This window comes from Phoca vitulina, unplaced genomic scaffold (genome assembly GCF_004348235.1).
Source record: "Phoca vitulina isolate PV1807 unplaced genomic scaffold, GSC_HSeal_1.0 scaffold46, whole genome shotgun sequence".
NCBI lineage: Eukaryota > Metazoa > Chordata > Mammalia > Carnivora > Phocidae > Phoca > Phoca vitulina.
The window spans coordinates 10,475,733-10,488,070 of record NW_022589749.1 but is presented as its reverse complement, the minus strand read 5'-3'; the positions used below and the strand labels follow the sequence as shown (position 1 = coordinate 10,488,070).

The following is a 12,338-nucleotide window of genomic DNA, read 5'->3' as shown; positions in this document are numbered from 1 at the left end:
AGAGTTCCGGAGGGCGGGGAAAGGGTCCTCGCTGCCGAAGCTGGAAAAGCTGACCGCCCGGCAGTGACAGTGGGCGGCGGGGCCCAGGCCCGAGTGGTTCCGTATGTCCTCCGCAGCCACCCTGGCTCGGGCGCCTTCCCACCGAGAGCAGGCATTTCGGCGGAGGCATTCTGCTCCGGCTCGCGGGCTTTCTGCGCCCATCAGAGGCAGGTGGCAGCACAAGACCGCGTCCTGGCCAAGGGACAGGTGGGTCTGGCGGGAATGGACAGAAATGTACCCCGGGCCTGGAGCCCCAGGTCAACGGATATGCGAAATCGGGTGATGGTCGGGACCCAGGGACCGGTACACCAAAAATGTTGGTTTACTTCCGAGAAAGTTAGAGCCCCACACGAGAACATGATCTTCCCGTTCCCGGGTTCACCATGGGCCGGGGCCGCTCATTCGTCCACGCACACATTCGTTCAGCAGTTTTCACTCACCGCCTGGTGCCTGCTGGGCTCCGTACTTACAAATGTCATCTCAGTGAGGCCTTCCTTTCCTAATCACTAAAACCGCTCACACTGCCTCACTTTTCCTCCATTGCACTTACCATTAATATGCAGATCAATTGGCATAGTAGGTTCGTCTTCCCCACTAAAAGGTAAATCCCACGACAATGGGGATTTTTCTTTAATTTCTTTAACACAGCACTCACTCAAATATTTTTAGGATGGATAAATGGGAGTAGTACTCATACAGATTCCGGTCATCACAAACTAAATGAAGTGAAACATAAAAAGCCTGAGGCAACGTTTACACTGAAACAGGATCACACTTCAAAATACCTTTGACAACTGTTATAAAATGGGACTTCCACAGTTCTGAAAGTAAAGGCAGAGGGAAAGAGCATACTTGCATTTGCGTTTGGGGCTCTACTTACTAGTTTTTGGACCCTTGGATGCTTTCCAAGCCTGTTTCCCTACTTCCAAAATGATTATAATAGCACCCAAGGTAAGGGCTGTTTTGAGGAATAAATGAGACAGACTGCATATAGCACTTAGCATAGTGCCAGTACATTCCACAATGTTCAACAAATGATAGTTTATTTTATTACTAGCAGGCCCTTAGTGTAATAGAGGAAGAGCAACAGTTTCTAAGAGCAGAGATCTAATTTCTGATTCCACCTGTCTTATCTGAGGGCCTTGCACAAATACTGAATCTCTCCTAAACTTATTTCCCACATCCATAAACCAGGCAGTTGAGTATAACTCAACTTTTTTTCCAAATGAAAAAAAAAATACTTAAGATGTTAACACTGAATCATCAAAAGAAACCACACAAGGAAAACTAATATTGGGTTCCTACTCACTGTCCTCAAGTTTACAGACATACAAAGTGACAGACATCTATAACAGGCATAGTAACTCAGAAAACCCGGACATGTCTCATTTCAAATATGAATAGAAAGTTGATATTTAACAAATGTGAATTAATCATTAATATGAAACACAGAATACTGTTTTTAAAAAGAATTGTTTATTTACTGAACCTGGGGCAGATTAGATACACAACCAATTTTAAATGTACATCTTTTAATTCAATTTTGAAGTGTTTTCACACACACCCAAAAAAAAAAAATTTGGCATTGCAACAGTTGTCTTAAGGTAAAATACAGTCACCTTAAACTGTTGCAAGCATTTTCACCCAAAGTTGAAAAATTGTTTATCCTGAACATGAAAACCTGTAACAAATTTAAATTAATTATATAAAACTCGTTACTTGTAGTTTTCCCCTTGCAAAGATCCAAAAAAAAATGTACAAGTAACTAATATACATCAGTCACAACATAATCCTGGATCACCCCCACACCACAACCAGATGCTCCTTTAACGTTAAACCCATCATCAGAGACCAAGAGAAAGTCGTTTCATTTTATACAAAACAAAATTCACATGTGCCAAAAAAGACCCAAGAAAAACAAAAACAAAATCCTAGTACTGACAGTGATGTCCAGTACCCTAATTAAACAGTGGCCAAAATGCCACTGATCAAAAATAAAATAGTGGCTGTATATCATTGCAATGAAATCCAAGAGGCTTTAACCCTTTGGCATCAGTAATCCAGATTTTTCCAATTGTATGAATGCACACTTCCTACATGCCAAGAGCAGAGAAAGTAGATGTGCCAGCATAGAAAGGAAAGAGCTACCATTGGCTGAAACACCCAGAGAACTGGCTTTAGTAGAGACTGCTTGCAAGGTGAGGCAGAAACCAAAAAATGGCTATTAGCTGCTTCTGTCATTAATTTAATTGGAGGTGACTGAGTCCTAAGGTTCAAAACACAAATTTAGAAGGGGAAATGTGGTTGGGTTAAGTCTTATCTTTCAAGCAAAAACAAGATAGACAAGTATAAAAGTACCAACCTGGTAACACTCCAGTCAGAGCTCTGCCAGTAGGCTGGGTAGAAAATATCAAGATTCAGACAGTTGTTTCTCATAAGGACTCAACAAAAAGAATCTTTAGTGACTTGAACTGCAGGATAAGAGATCCAAAGAATGCAGTCATTTAAGTGAAGTACTATCCATGAAGTACTTTTCTGAGCTGCACTTCATCATGAAAACAAAAGGAAAGAAGATATAATCGGAACTATATGCCTGTATTTCATTTACAGTGTTGGACAGATCTGTATAATGGATGCAGAATTCAAATAAGAAATTATGCCAATCAAGTGTCAAATTTTCACTCTAACTTTCCTAAAAAGGTGTTTTCCCCCAATATCTATTAATCACAAAGAAACATAAGCTGTGAATGTACAGTTTCGAAAATAAAAATGTAGAAACTAATGACATTATTATCACCAAGATGTTTGGTAAACAGTGAATTATGATTTTGAGATCATCAGGAAAAGGCTTTTTAAACAACCCTCCGGACTTCAAAAAATCTCTTCAGGTAGTAGATCTGTCCCAATGTCATGGCAACTAGAACAAGAGCTTCAAAGAAGGACCAAAGGACCACTCTGCTGTTTGTGTTGTCGTTGACTGTGAGGACAAACAAACAAAATTTAACCAAAAACAAACAAACAAACCAAAAAAAAGCATAAGCATCATAAATCATCCTAGTCTTTACTCTAGAAAAGTAGTATTTTGCACACCAAAGTACTCTAAATACTTTTGTCTTTTGTTCAGAAGCAACTCAACAAACTTAGAAGCAGAAAATTTTAGCTTTAAATGGGACCTTAAAGATTCATGGAGTATGGTCAAGGCTGCTCTGCTTGTGTATGGGGAGCAGAGAAGAAAAGTGACTTGCCCAACTGCCTAAGTGACTTCAACCTCTAGGGTTAAAACCCAATACAACCTTCTTTCTCCCTCACATTAAAATATTCCTATATTAGGGGCGCCTGGGTGGCTCAGTCGTTAGGTGCCTTCGGCTCGGGTTGTGATCCCAGGGTCCTGGGATCGAGCCCCACATCGGGCTCCCTGCTCGGCAGGAAGCCTGCTTCTCCCTCTCCCACTCCCCCTTGCTTGTGTTCCCTCTCTCGCTGTGTCTCTCTCTGTCAAATAAATTAAAAAAAAAAAAAATCTTAAAATATTCCTACATTATAATCTTTTTTTGCTGAATCAGAAAATTGACTTAAAAAAATGGAGAGATTATTTCAAGATCATACAGTTATCCAAAGCACTACCTACCTAGTCAAAATGCGTCAATCTAAGTGGCTTTTTCCTTAAACATTTATTCAACAAATATTGAGCACCTACTATGTATTTGGCAGCTGTTCTACATGGAAGAGGTTTCTCAGTTTCATGGACCAATACTGGCAGTTACTACCAAACTGGAACCAGTCTCATGATCTATCCCACTCTTAAGCTAAGGATCTGATTCTTAAAGCAACAGCCATGACCACTCTATCCATGTCACATTCTTTCAAATTTCTTTTTTTTTTTTTTTTAGATTTTATTTATCTGACAGAGAGACACAGCCAAAGAGGGAACACGAGCAGGGAGAGTGGGAGAGGGAGAAGCAGGCTCCTGGCTGAGCAGGGAGCATGATGAGGGGCTCAATCCCAGGACCCCGGGATCATGACCTGAGCCGAAGGCAGACGCTTAACGACTGAGCCACCCAGGTGCCCTGACATTCTTTCAAATTTCTGATCAAATTCTACAGCCTTAACTTTTTAAAATTACTAGGTAGTTTCTGATTTTTCTACCAATGGCCAATATTAAAAACAATTACAACCAGCAATATAGTAACAATATTAATCAGCTGAATAAGTGAGTGCCATATTTTTAGATATATGTATATCATTTGTAGAACAATAACTAGATTATAATAGCTACTGGATTAATAATCACTCAAAAAGAAGTGAAAAGCAATTAACATGTTCCCAAAAAGGTAACTTGCAGTTACCAAAAACTGTGGCCTTTTTCCCCAGAGTAAGAAGAGACAATATTAATTAGAACCCTAAAAATCACAAAGCTTAAAAAATTAAAAAAAAAAAAATCACCAAAGCTGAAATTTTTAGTGCTAATTCCATGGCATGAAGTTTACTTCTGCTGAAAACTTAGTAACCAGTATCTAGCATAACTGTGAAGGACTAGCATTTTAAGATTTGTGTCTGAAAGGGGAATGACTGAGTAAACACTTCAAAATTATTAAGCAATCATGTAAAAAGAAGTATTTATCTCTCCCTTCACTTTACCTGGAAAAGTGTGTATATAAGACACTGTCCTCATACTATTCACACATTAGCCATATCTAGAAGTAACACTGGAGTAAAGGAAGAAAAAATGTCTCATTATGTTCACCTCTATGGATTAAGTGCTGTAGGAAGATGTACAAAAAACGAACACTGTGAGTACTTGATTTGCAAAAACAAACAGGATGCCTAAAATTCTATTTGTCTGTGAAACAAATACAGGAGCATCTCCACTCAAATTAAGTGCAAAAGAGTAAGGCTGGATGCCCCCAAAGACCGGAAGACAGGTGTTCCTCTGACTGCTGTGTTCCCAAGAACCTCCTATACCTTTAAAGCCATCTGGTCTGAACTGGTTAAAATGAAAAGCAGTGTAAGCTCTTGGCCCTCAAGACTCTGCTCAGTGCCCTTCTCATCTCAGAATGGGCTGGGCCAGTGGAGAGCAAGGTAATCAACAGATGGGTCTTGGCCAGGTGAGGGGAGACGGTGGCGATCCCAGAGGGTAAAGAGATTACCAGTGGAGGCCAAGAGGAGAAGGAATCATAGTGGAAGAGGCAAGAGTGCACGTATACAAGCCTTGGTCCACCTCACGCCCACTCCACCCCTAAACAGTGAGAACAGGGGCTCTCACTTCTCTAATCTGTTGTGTTCACTCATTACTCTCCCACCAAAAGGCAAGGTGTGTGCTCTAGGTCCTAAAGGCTTATTTCCATCCATGGCAAGAGACGTAAGAGGGTAGGGAGAACACAAACCACACTTGAAGAGGTTCAGCCTGTGCCTCTCTCTCTGGAGTCACTCTTCTCTCTGCTCTCTAGCCCAACCTCAGAACAAAGACTCCTGACTTCAACCACTTTGCATTCGCAGATGAGCTTGCTCCCGTGAGATCTAGCCCCAAGAACTATTTGGAGGATGAAAAACACTGAACCACAGGTGTGGACCTGGATCTAAAATATGGTATCTGCTCTGTGTCAATATGGTACCTCTTAATTTTACATGCAAAAGCATAATACTAGCCATATCATGGGCCAGACAGGCTTTTGCAACCTAACATGGGATTCCAGTCACTGTTTCCTCAGATAAATACATTCCCCGTTCCCAGTTTACAAACTCAGGAACCCAAGCTGAGCTTCACCTGGTGACTGCTTAGATTCATGTTCTAGTGCTCTCTATTTTAACTAACCTAAACCTTCCATTTTAGGAAAAAAAGCTAAATCTCAGCATATAATATTAATACATTGACACAGAAATGTCAACTTTGTGATTAAAAACCAACCCCTTTATATTTTTCCTTTCCGCTTTGGGGAAACTATTAGTTTATTCCTTAGCTGACCATAGATTTTTTAAAAAAAACTCTTAAAAGCTCATGCTAAATCTTAACAGCATTTTTCAGTTTAGATGAATGGCCCCAATGAAAAACTAGACTAGTACAAAGCTCTACAAACACGTACTCAAAAAATATCTCTGCAGAGGTGCTTTTTCAAGTTAATGCTTTAGTATAATAATGTTTGTAAAATACCCAAATGAGGAAAATTCAAGCAAGCTGTTGGGTAATACACCTTCAGGATTTCATGGCCGCCAGACACTGTTGCAAAGTTACAGCATTAACTTACTCGCTCTGTGTATTCTCTCCCGAACTTCCATGTACTCCTGTTCATGCTTTACAGCTGTCATCGCCACTGCTAGCTCATTAATCATTTCTTCTAGCTTGTTCTGGTGAGCTACAGAAAAATGTTAAGAACAGATTAGCATGTATTTGGCAATCTCCTTTTGAAAAAATACATATAAAGCAGTATTCCTCAAAATATTCTCAGAGAAGGCATATAAAAGAAGCTGTTTAGAAATGGCTCAGACATCATGTTGGACTACTGATGACAATTTAATTCTCAAAGCATTTTTTTAACGTCCATTCCCAGAACAGAAAGCTCTTTCAGGGTGGAAAACATACTATACAATGCTTACTAACTAAAGGAAAACAATTAATCCTAAGAAATTTCCTCTAATGAATTGCTGCTAAGTTCACTATATTGACTAACTAGAGAAGAAAAAAAGACTGAGGAGGGAAAAAAAAGAGAACACAAAACATAAAACAAACAAAATTCCTAACAATAATCCTATAAATAACAATATTTAACTAAAATCAAAACCTATGCTTTAGAATCATATAACTCTAATGTTAATTTAAGAGCAGCCTCAAAACAGACTTTTAATCTCAATGAAGCTGAGCAGACAAAAACCCAAGACATTCTTGAAAAAATCCACACCAAAATTCAAACATTCTTCTATGGAAATCAAAACAGTAATTTCACTACAGTGGGGAATGGCAGGCATTATAAGTGAGAAGACAAGCTCTCCGTTGCACAAGGTTTAAAATCAGGTATTCTTTTTAGCCAAAAATGAAGACAAGGTGAACTAACAGTTCTGAAGAGTAAGTGTATGCTTCTAGACAGTGCTATGTTATGACAATGAACACACAGTTAGGAAAAAATTATCTACCACAAGGGAAGATTCCCATTAGAGGGCCCCTACCCATGTTAAGTTAGTTAGGCTAGAATCTCAAATCATTTTTTTTTTTTTTTTTTTTTAATTTATTTGAGAGAGAGAGAGCGAGCACAAGAGGGGGTAGGGTCAGAGGAAGAAGCAGACTCCCTGCTGAGCAAGGAGCCCGATGCGGGACTCGATTCCGGGACTCCGGGATCATGACCTGAGCTGAAGGCAGTCTTTTAACCAACTGAGCCACCCAGGCGCCCTAGAATCTCAAATCATCCCTCACTGGCTTCATTCGGGAAACCCTGAGCATGACATGAAACCTTAGGAGCAGGGTCTCTCAGGAACGGCATTGTTGACATTTTCAACCAGATAATTCTTCGTTGTGGGGGGGTTGTCCAGTACATTTTAGGATCTTCCATCCAGCCATGAGAACCAAAAATGTCTCCTGATAGGGGCGCCTGGATGGATTAAGTAGAGCATGCGACTCTTGATCTTGATCTCAGGGTCGTGAGTTCAAGCCCCACAATGGACGTGGAGCCTACTTAAAAAAACGTCTCCAGATATTGTCAAATGTCCTCTTGGGGGCAAACACTATCCTCACTTGAGGACCACTGCTTTAGAATACAGTTTGATTTCAGAGCTTCCATTCACTGACTTTAGCAGACAAAAGCAAGAATTTTAAATATTAAAGGTTTAAGAATAGGGTGCCTGGGTGGCTCAGTCGTTAAGCGTCTGCCTTCGGCTCAGGTCATGATCCCAGGGTCCTGGGATCGAGTCCTGAGTCGGGCTCCCCACTCAGCGGGGAGCCTGCTTCTCCCTCTGCCTCTGCCTGCCGCTCTGCCTACTTGTGCTCTCTCTGTCAAACACATAAAATCTTAAAAAAAAAAAAAAAAAAAGGTTTAGGAATAATACAAGAGTCACATTCATCAGCCAACGTTTTCTAACTATTTAGAAAGGACTAATTTCCAGGAAATGAACAAGCACAAACCCCTTCAAAACTCCGAATTCTCCTTGAGTTAACCAAGTCCTACACTGTAAATGGCCCCGAAAAACAAGCACAGGAATTACTAAGTAGTAGGATTCTTTAAATTCTAGATTTCAAACTTAACAAATACTTCTTTATGATGTAAGTACTCTACTAACTGCTTAATATCTAGGACAAATATTATCACGTTAATACTAGGAAATGCATTGAACTGCTAGTTTCCACAAATCCTGATGTACACTGTACAACCCCTCCCACCCCCACAACGCCCCAATCCAAATGTGCTGGTTCTTGGTAAGCAATTTATCCAGAAGACTGGGTTCGGTTTACTGCTGGTCAGTGGAGAAATAAAAGTTAACTGAACTACAACATATGGCTGAAAGAGCTTTCGTCACCATCTCTGGAGACAGCTTCTACAACTGCGTTTCACATCCAACCAAGTTTCAAGTTACAAAACTTCAATAATGGTTAAAAAACAAGCCACCAAAATACTTCTTACAAGGTGAACAGCATCATTTGCCATTAGCTATGTTTAAGACTTTTACTCCTCCAGTTACAGTTGAATCCTTCCACCCTCAGCATTCATTTAAAAGAAACAAAGTATGATGTTACTACAAAGATGTCAATCACTGTATTTCCAGTGCCATTCATTTAAAATGACCTAACCTATACCTCTCGTCAACCAAATAAAAACAATCACTCTAAACTCTAATTAGTTGTAGGGGTCTGTTTTTAATTAAGAGAAAAAAACACTCTCATGCTAACAAACTGAGGTTAGAAAGAAGGAAAGCAGAAATTAGCAGCAAAGAAAAATATGCAAGACAGGATGCTGTCAAAAAGCAATCCACCTACCATCCCAGGTATCTCCACCACCTAAAGAAAAGTGTAAAATATAAACACACAAAAATAAAGTTTAACTCAACCAGCCATGTATAAATGAGCAAACAATGATGTATATACCAGGATTAGCAAATCAACACAACAAACAACCTAAAATACACGTAACCTACATTCTTACAAAAGCACAGACTGACTACAAAAAGTTGCCAGAAGAGGCAACTATAAAGAACTAAAACAAATATAAACTTCCAGAAACTTACTTTTGCTAATTTGGAATCCTGGAGAAATAAAATGTATCACAGAAGTTTTTGGTTTTAAAGACAGTGAATCAAGGTACAATAATAAATCAAAATAAACACTCTATTCAGATAAATAACAATGTACCCAATACTAATTCTTGAAACGGGATGTAAATCTTCCGAATGTTCACCTCACCTTCTGTTTCCATGTCTTGTCCTTTGGGAGCCTCCCCAATATCAATGGTGAACATCACTATCTTTGGAGTCATGGTAGACATCCTGTTGCTGAAACAAAACTTATATGTTCCATCCATGTGAGCAGCAAATGTGTATTTCCCACTGGACTCTCGGTCTCCTTTATAAATTCCTTTATTATCAGGCCCTGTAATCTGGAGGCAGGAAAGAAATGCACATCACAAAAGATTTAAAATCATACTCTTCGTGGGTGCTGTCTACTGGCAATAGGATATTCGCTAAGAAAATGTAATTTTCACTTAATGACAGTAATCTCTTTGGGCTGCAGTTCTCCCACTTATGCAACAAGGCTGGACGAGATGGCTCTCCAGAACACCTTCCAATCCAGACGACATGTTTCATTTACCCAACTTAAGCATGAACCCCTCAGAAACAGAAAGAGTACCTTACACATTGTCTCCAAATGGCCTTCTAACACCAAAACACATGCAAACTATTAATATCAAAACATGAAAAAAAATCTTTAAAGCTAAGAAATTTGAGCAAGCTACACTTTTAGGTTTTCTTAATTGATTGCTGCAAACCAGTGAAGGAATCTGCTTTATCTGAGATACCAGAAGGCTTGAGAAAAAAAGACCAGACTGGAAACTAAGAGACCCATGTTCTCCTCCATCTGCTAAAAATCAACTGTTAGGCCTTGGTTAACTAACTTAGTTCTTATAAAGCCTGTCACCTGCAAAACTTGGGAGACTGGAATAGTTTATCTCTAAAGTCTTAACTAACTTTACCAGTCGCTCCTTCCATTATCCCCTTATCTTTGGACTTCACTTGTACTGTGTAATTGGTGCCCAGCTCTGCTGTTCATTGTCAAATGGAAAATCCTTGAACCCAATTAATCATGTTAACAGTGAATTTAAGTATTAATCACATCTGGTTTCCTAAAAAAATAATTAAAAATAAAAGCGAAATCATTTGGTTTAAAAAAAGAGCAGGAAATTTAGGGACTGCTAGTTTCTTAAAATGAATTCCTGTTTTCTCCAGATACTTCATCTGCAATCATTACCCCTACATTGAATGACCCCACTCCACCTTTCCCCCAGTCAGAGATGGCTCAAGGAGGTATCTGGAGGTTTGCATAAAAATAGATTAAACGCTCAGCCTTTTTCTATGAAAAATAAAGAAAAGCACAACGCAAATATCTGCCTGGCCTTTCGCTTTACTTTTTCTGAAGTTTCCACGTCATGCCCCAACATCAATCCGTAACACGCCGAAGTGCAGCTGCAGACCCAGTGGGGACCTGCCGTCGGCTAACCTCAACATTTAAGTGCCTTCTGGGCCCCGAGCTGACACGCGGCGCCTGGCCGACAAAGCTGGGCGACAGGTTCCACGGGGAGCCCGCCGTGCAAGCCGAGAACCCAACGCGACGAGGCAAGGCTCTGTATCCGGACGGGATCCTGAGGCATGGAACCCCGGCGGGCCGCGGGGGAAAGAGCCGTTAGGGGGTCCCGCGGACGTGGGCCAGACGGCGGCCGGGCCCCTCCCAGCACTCGGACAGCGGCCTCCACGCCCCGCGCCCCGGCGGGCCCCAGCGCCGCCAACCCCCGAACGGCCCCGCGACCCCGCCTGGGCCCCGGGCAGCGTGCCCGCACCTCCACGTCGATGTCCAGGAAGCCGCCCTCGGCCACCTCAAAGATGAGGCCCATCTTGGTGCCCGAGGTGACCCGCTCGAAGAAGCACTCCTCGGCGTGCGCGTCGATGCTGACGAAGTAGCCCGAGGCCGTGGCCAGAAGAGCAGCCAGGAGCACCAACAGCTCAGCGAGCGTCACCATGGTGGGGCTGGGGCCGAAGCCAGGACCGGGACCGCGGCCTCCAGAGCCGCCGCCGCCGCCACCGCTGCCTCCTCAGCCGCCGCTGCCTCAGCTCCGCCTCTTCCGGCTGCGCCACCCGAGGGGGCTGATGCGGGCGCCGTGGATTGGCGGGCGCCGGCAGCTGCCACGTAACGGACGCACGGCGGCCGCCGAGGGACATGGCGGCTCCGCCCAACCCGAGCCTAGACGGTGGCTCTGAAGGGCCAAACGTCGTTGTCCCCACCTCCCTCCTGTTTCCTGCGCAACCTAAATTTCACGTGGACCACAGGAGAAAGGGACGGTATCAAGAAACCTCCTGCGCGCAGTGCAACTCCCTAAGACTGTCCAAAGAGATGGTGAAGGTTTAGAGGCAGTGAGAAGTAAAAGGAGAGGGGCGCCTGGGTGGCTCAGCCAGTTAGGTGTGGGACTCTGGATTTCCGCTCAGGTCACGATCTTAGGGTCGAGACCGAGACCCGGGTGGGGCTCCGCGCTCAGCAGGGAGTCTGCTTGAGATTTTCTCTCTCTCTCTCCCTGCCCCCCAGCTCGTTGGCCCGCTCAGTCGTTAAGCATCTGCTTTCGGCTCAGGTCATGATCCCAGTGTCCTGGGATCGAGCCCCGCGTCTTGGGATCGAGCCCCGCGTCGGGCTCCTTGCTCCTCCCTCTGCCTGCCGCTCCCCCTGCTTGTGTTCCCTCTCTCGCTGTCTCTCTCTGTAAAATAAATAAATAAAATCTTAAAAAAAAAAAAAAGATGTAAAAGGAGACAGGGGGCTCCCCCCCAAGGGCTTTGAGGTTTTCTGTTGGCCTCCCCTTGACACCAGAAACTCGCTAACAAGCTCCAAACCGGTCTCCAATTACCCAGTTTTCCACCGGTTTGATCCAATTCAGATGCCTGGTAACCCTCCAGAAGACCTCGGGATCATTACCATCTAATTGTTTTGTTGTTGTTTTTTAAGATTTTTTTTTTAATTTTATTTGAGAGAGAGAGCCCAAGGGGGCTGAGGGGGAGAGGGAGAGAGAGAAACAGACTCACTGCTGAGCAGGGAACCTGACGGGGGGGGGGGGGGGGGGGGGGGGGGG

General features: G+C 42.7%; 1 protein-coding gene across 1 annotated transcript; it reads right to left on the bottom strand.

Annotated features, from left to right (window-relative positions):
* Nucleotides 1-1,498: 1,498 nt before the first annotated feature.
* On the bottom strand, nt 1,499-11,348 carry TMED2 (transmembrane p24 trafficking protein 2). The gene is made up of 4 exons (XM_032431296.1): nt 11,064-11,348; nt 9,416-9,608; nt 6,279-6,386; nt 1,499-3,016 (listed from the first exon to the last, which is right to left on the bottom strand). The coding sequence occupies exons 1-4, from the start codon at nt 11,241-11,243 to the stop codon at nt 2,892-2,894; spliced, it is 606 nt and encodes a 201-aa protein (XP_032287187.1). The 5' UTR covers nt 11,244-11,348; the 3' UTR covers nt 1,499-2,891.
* Between the last annotated feature and the right edge of the window lie 990 nt (nt 11,349-12,338).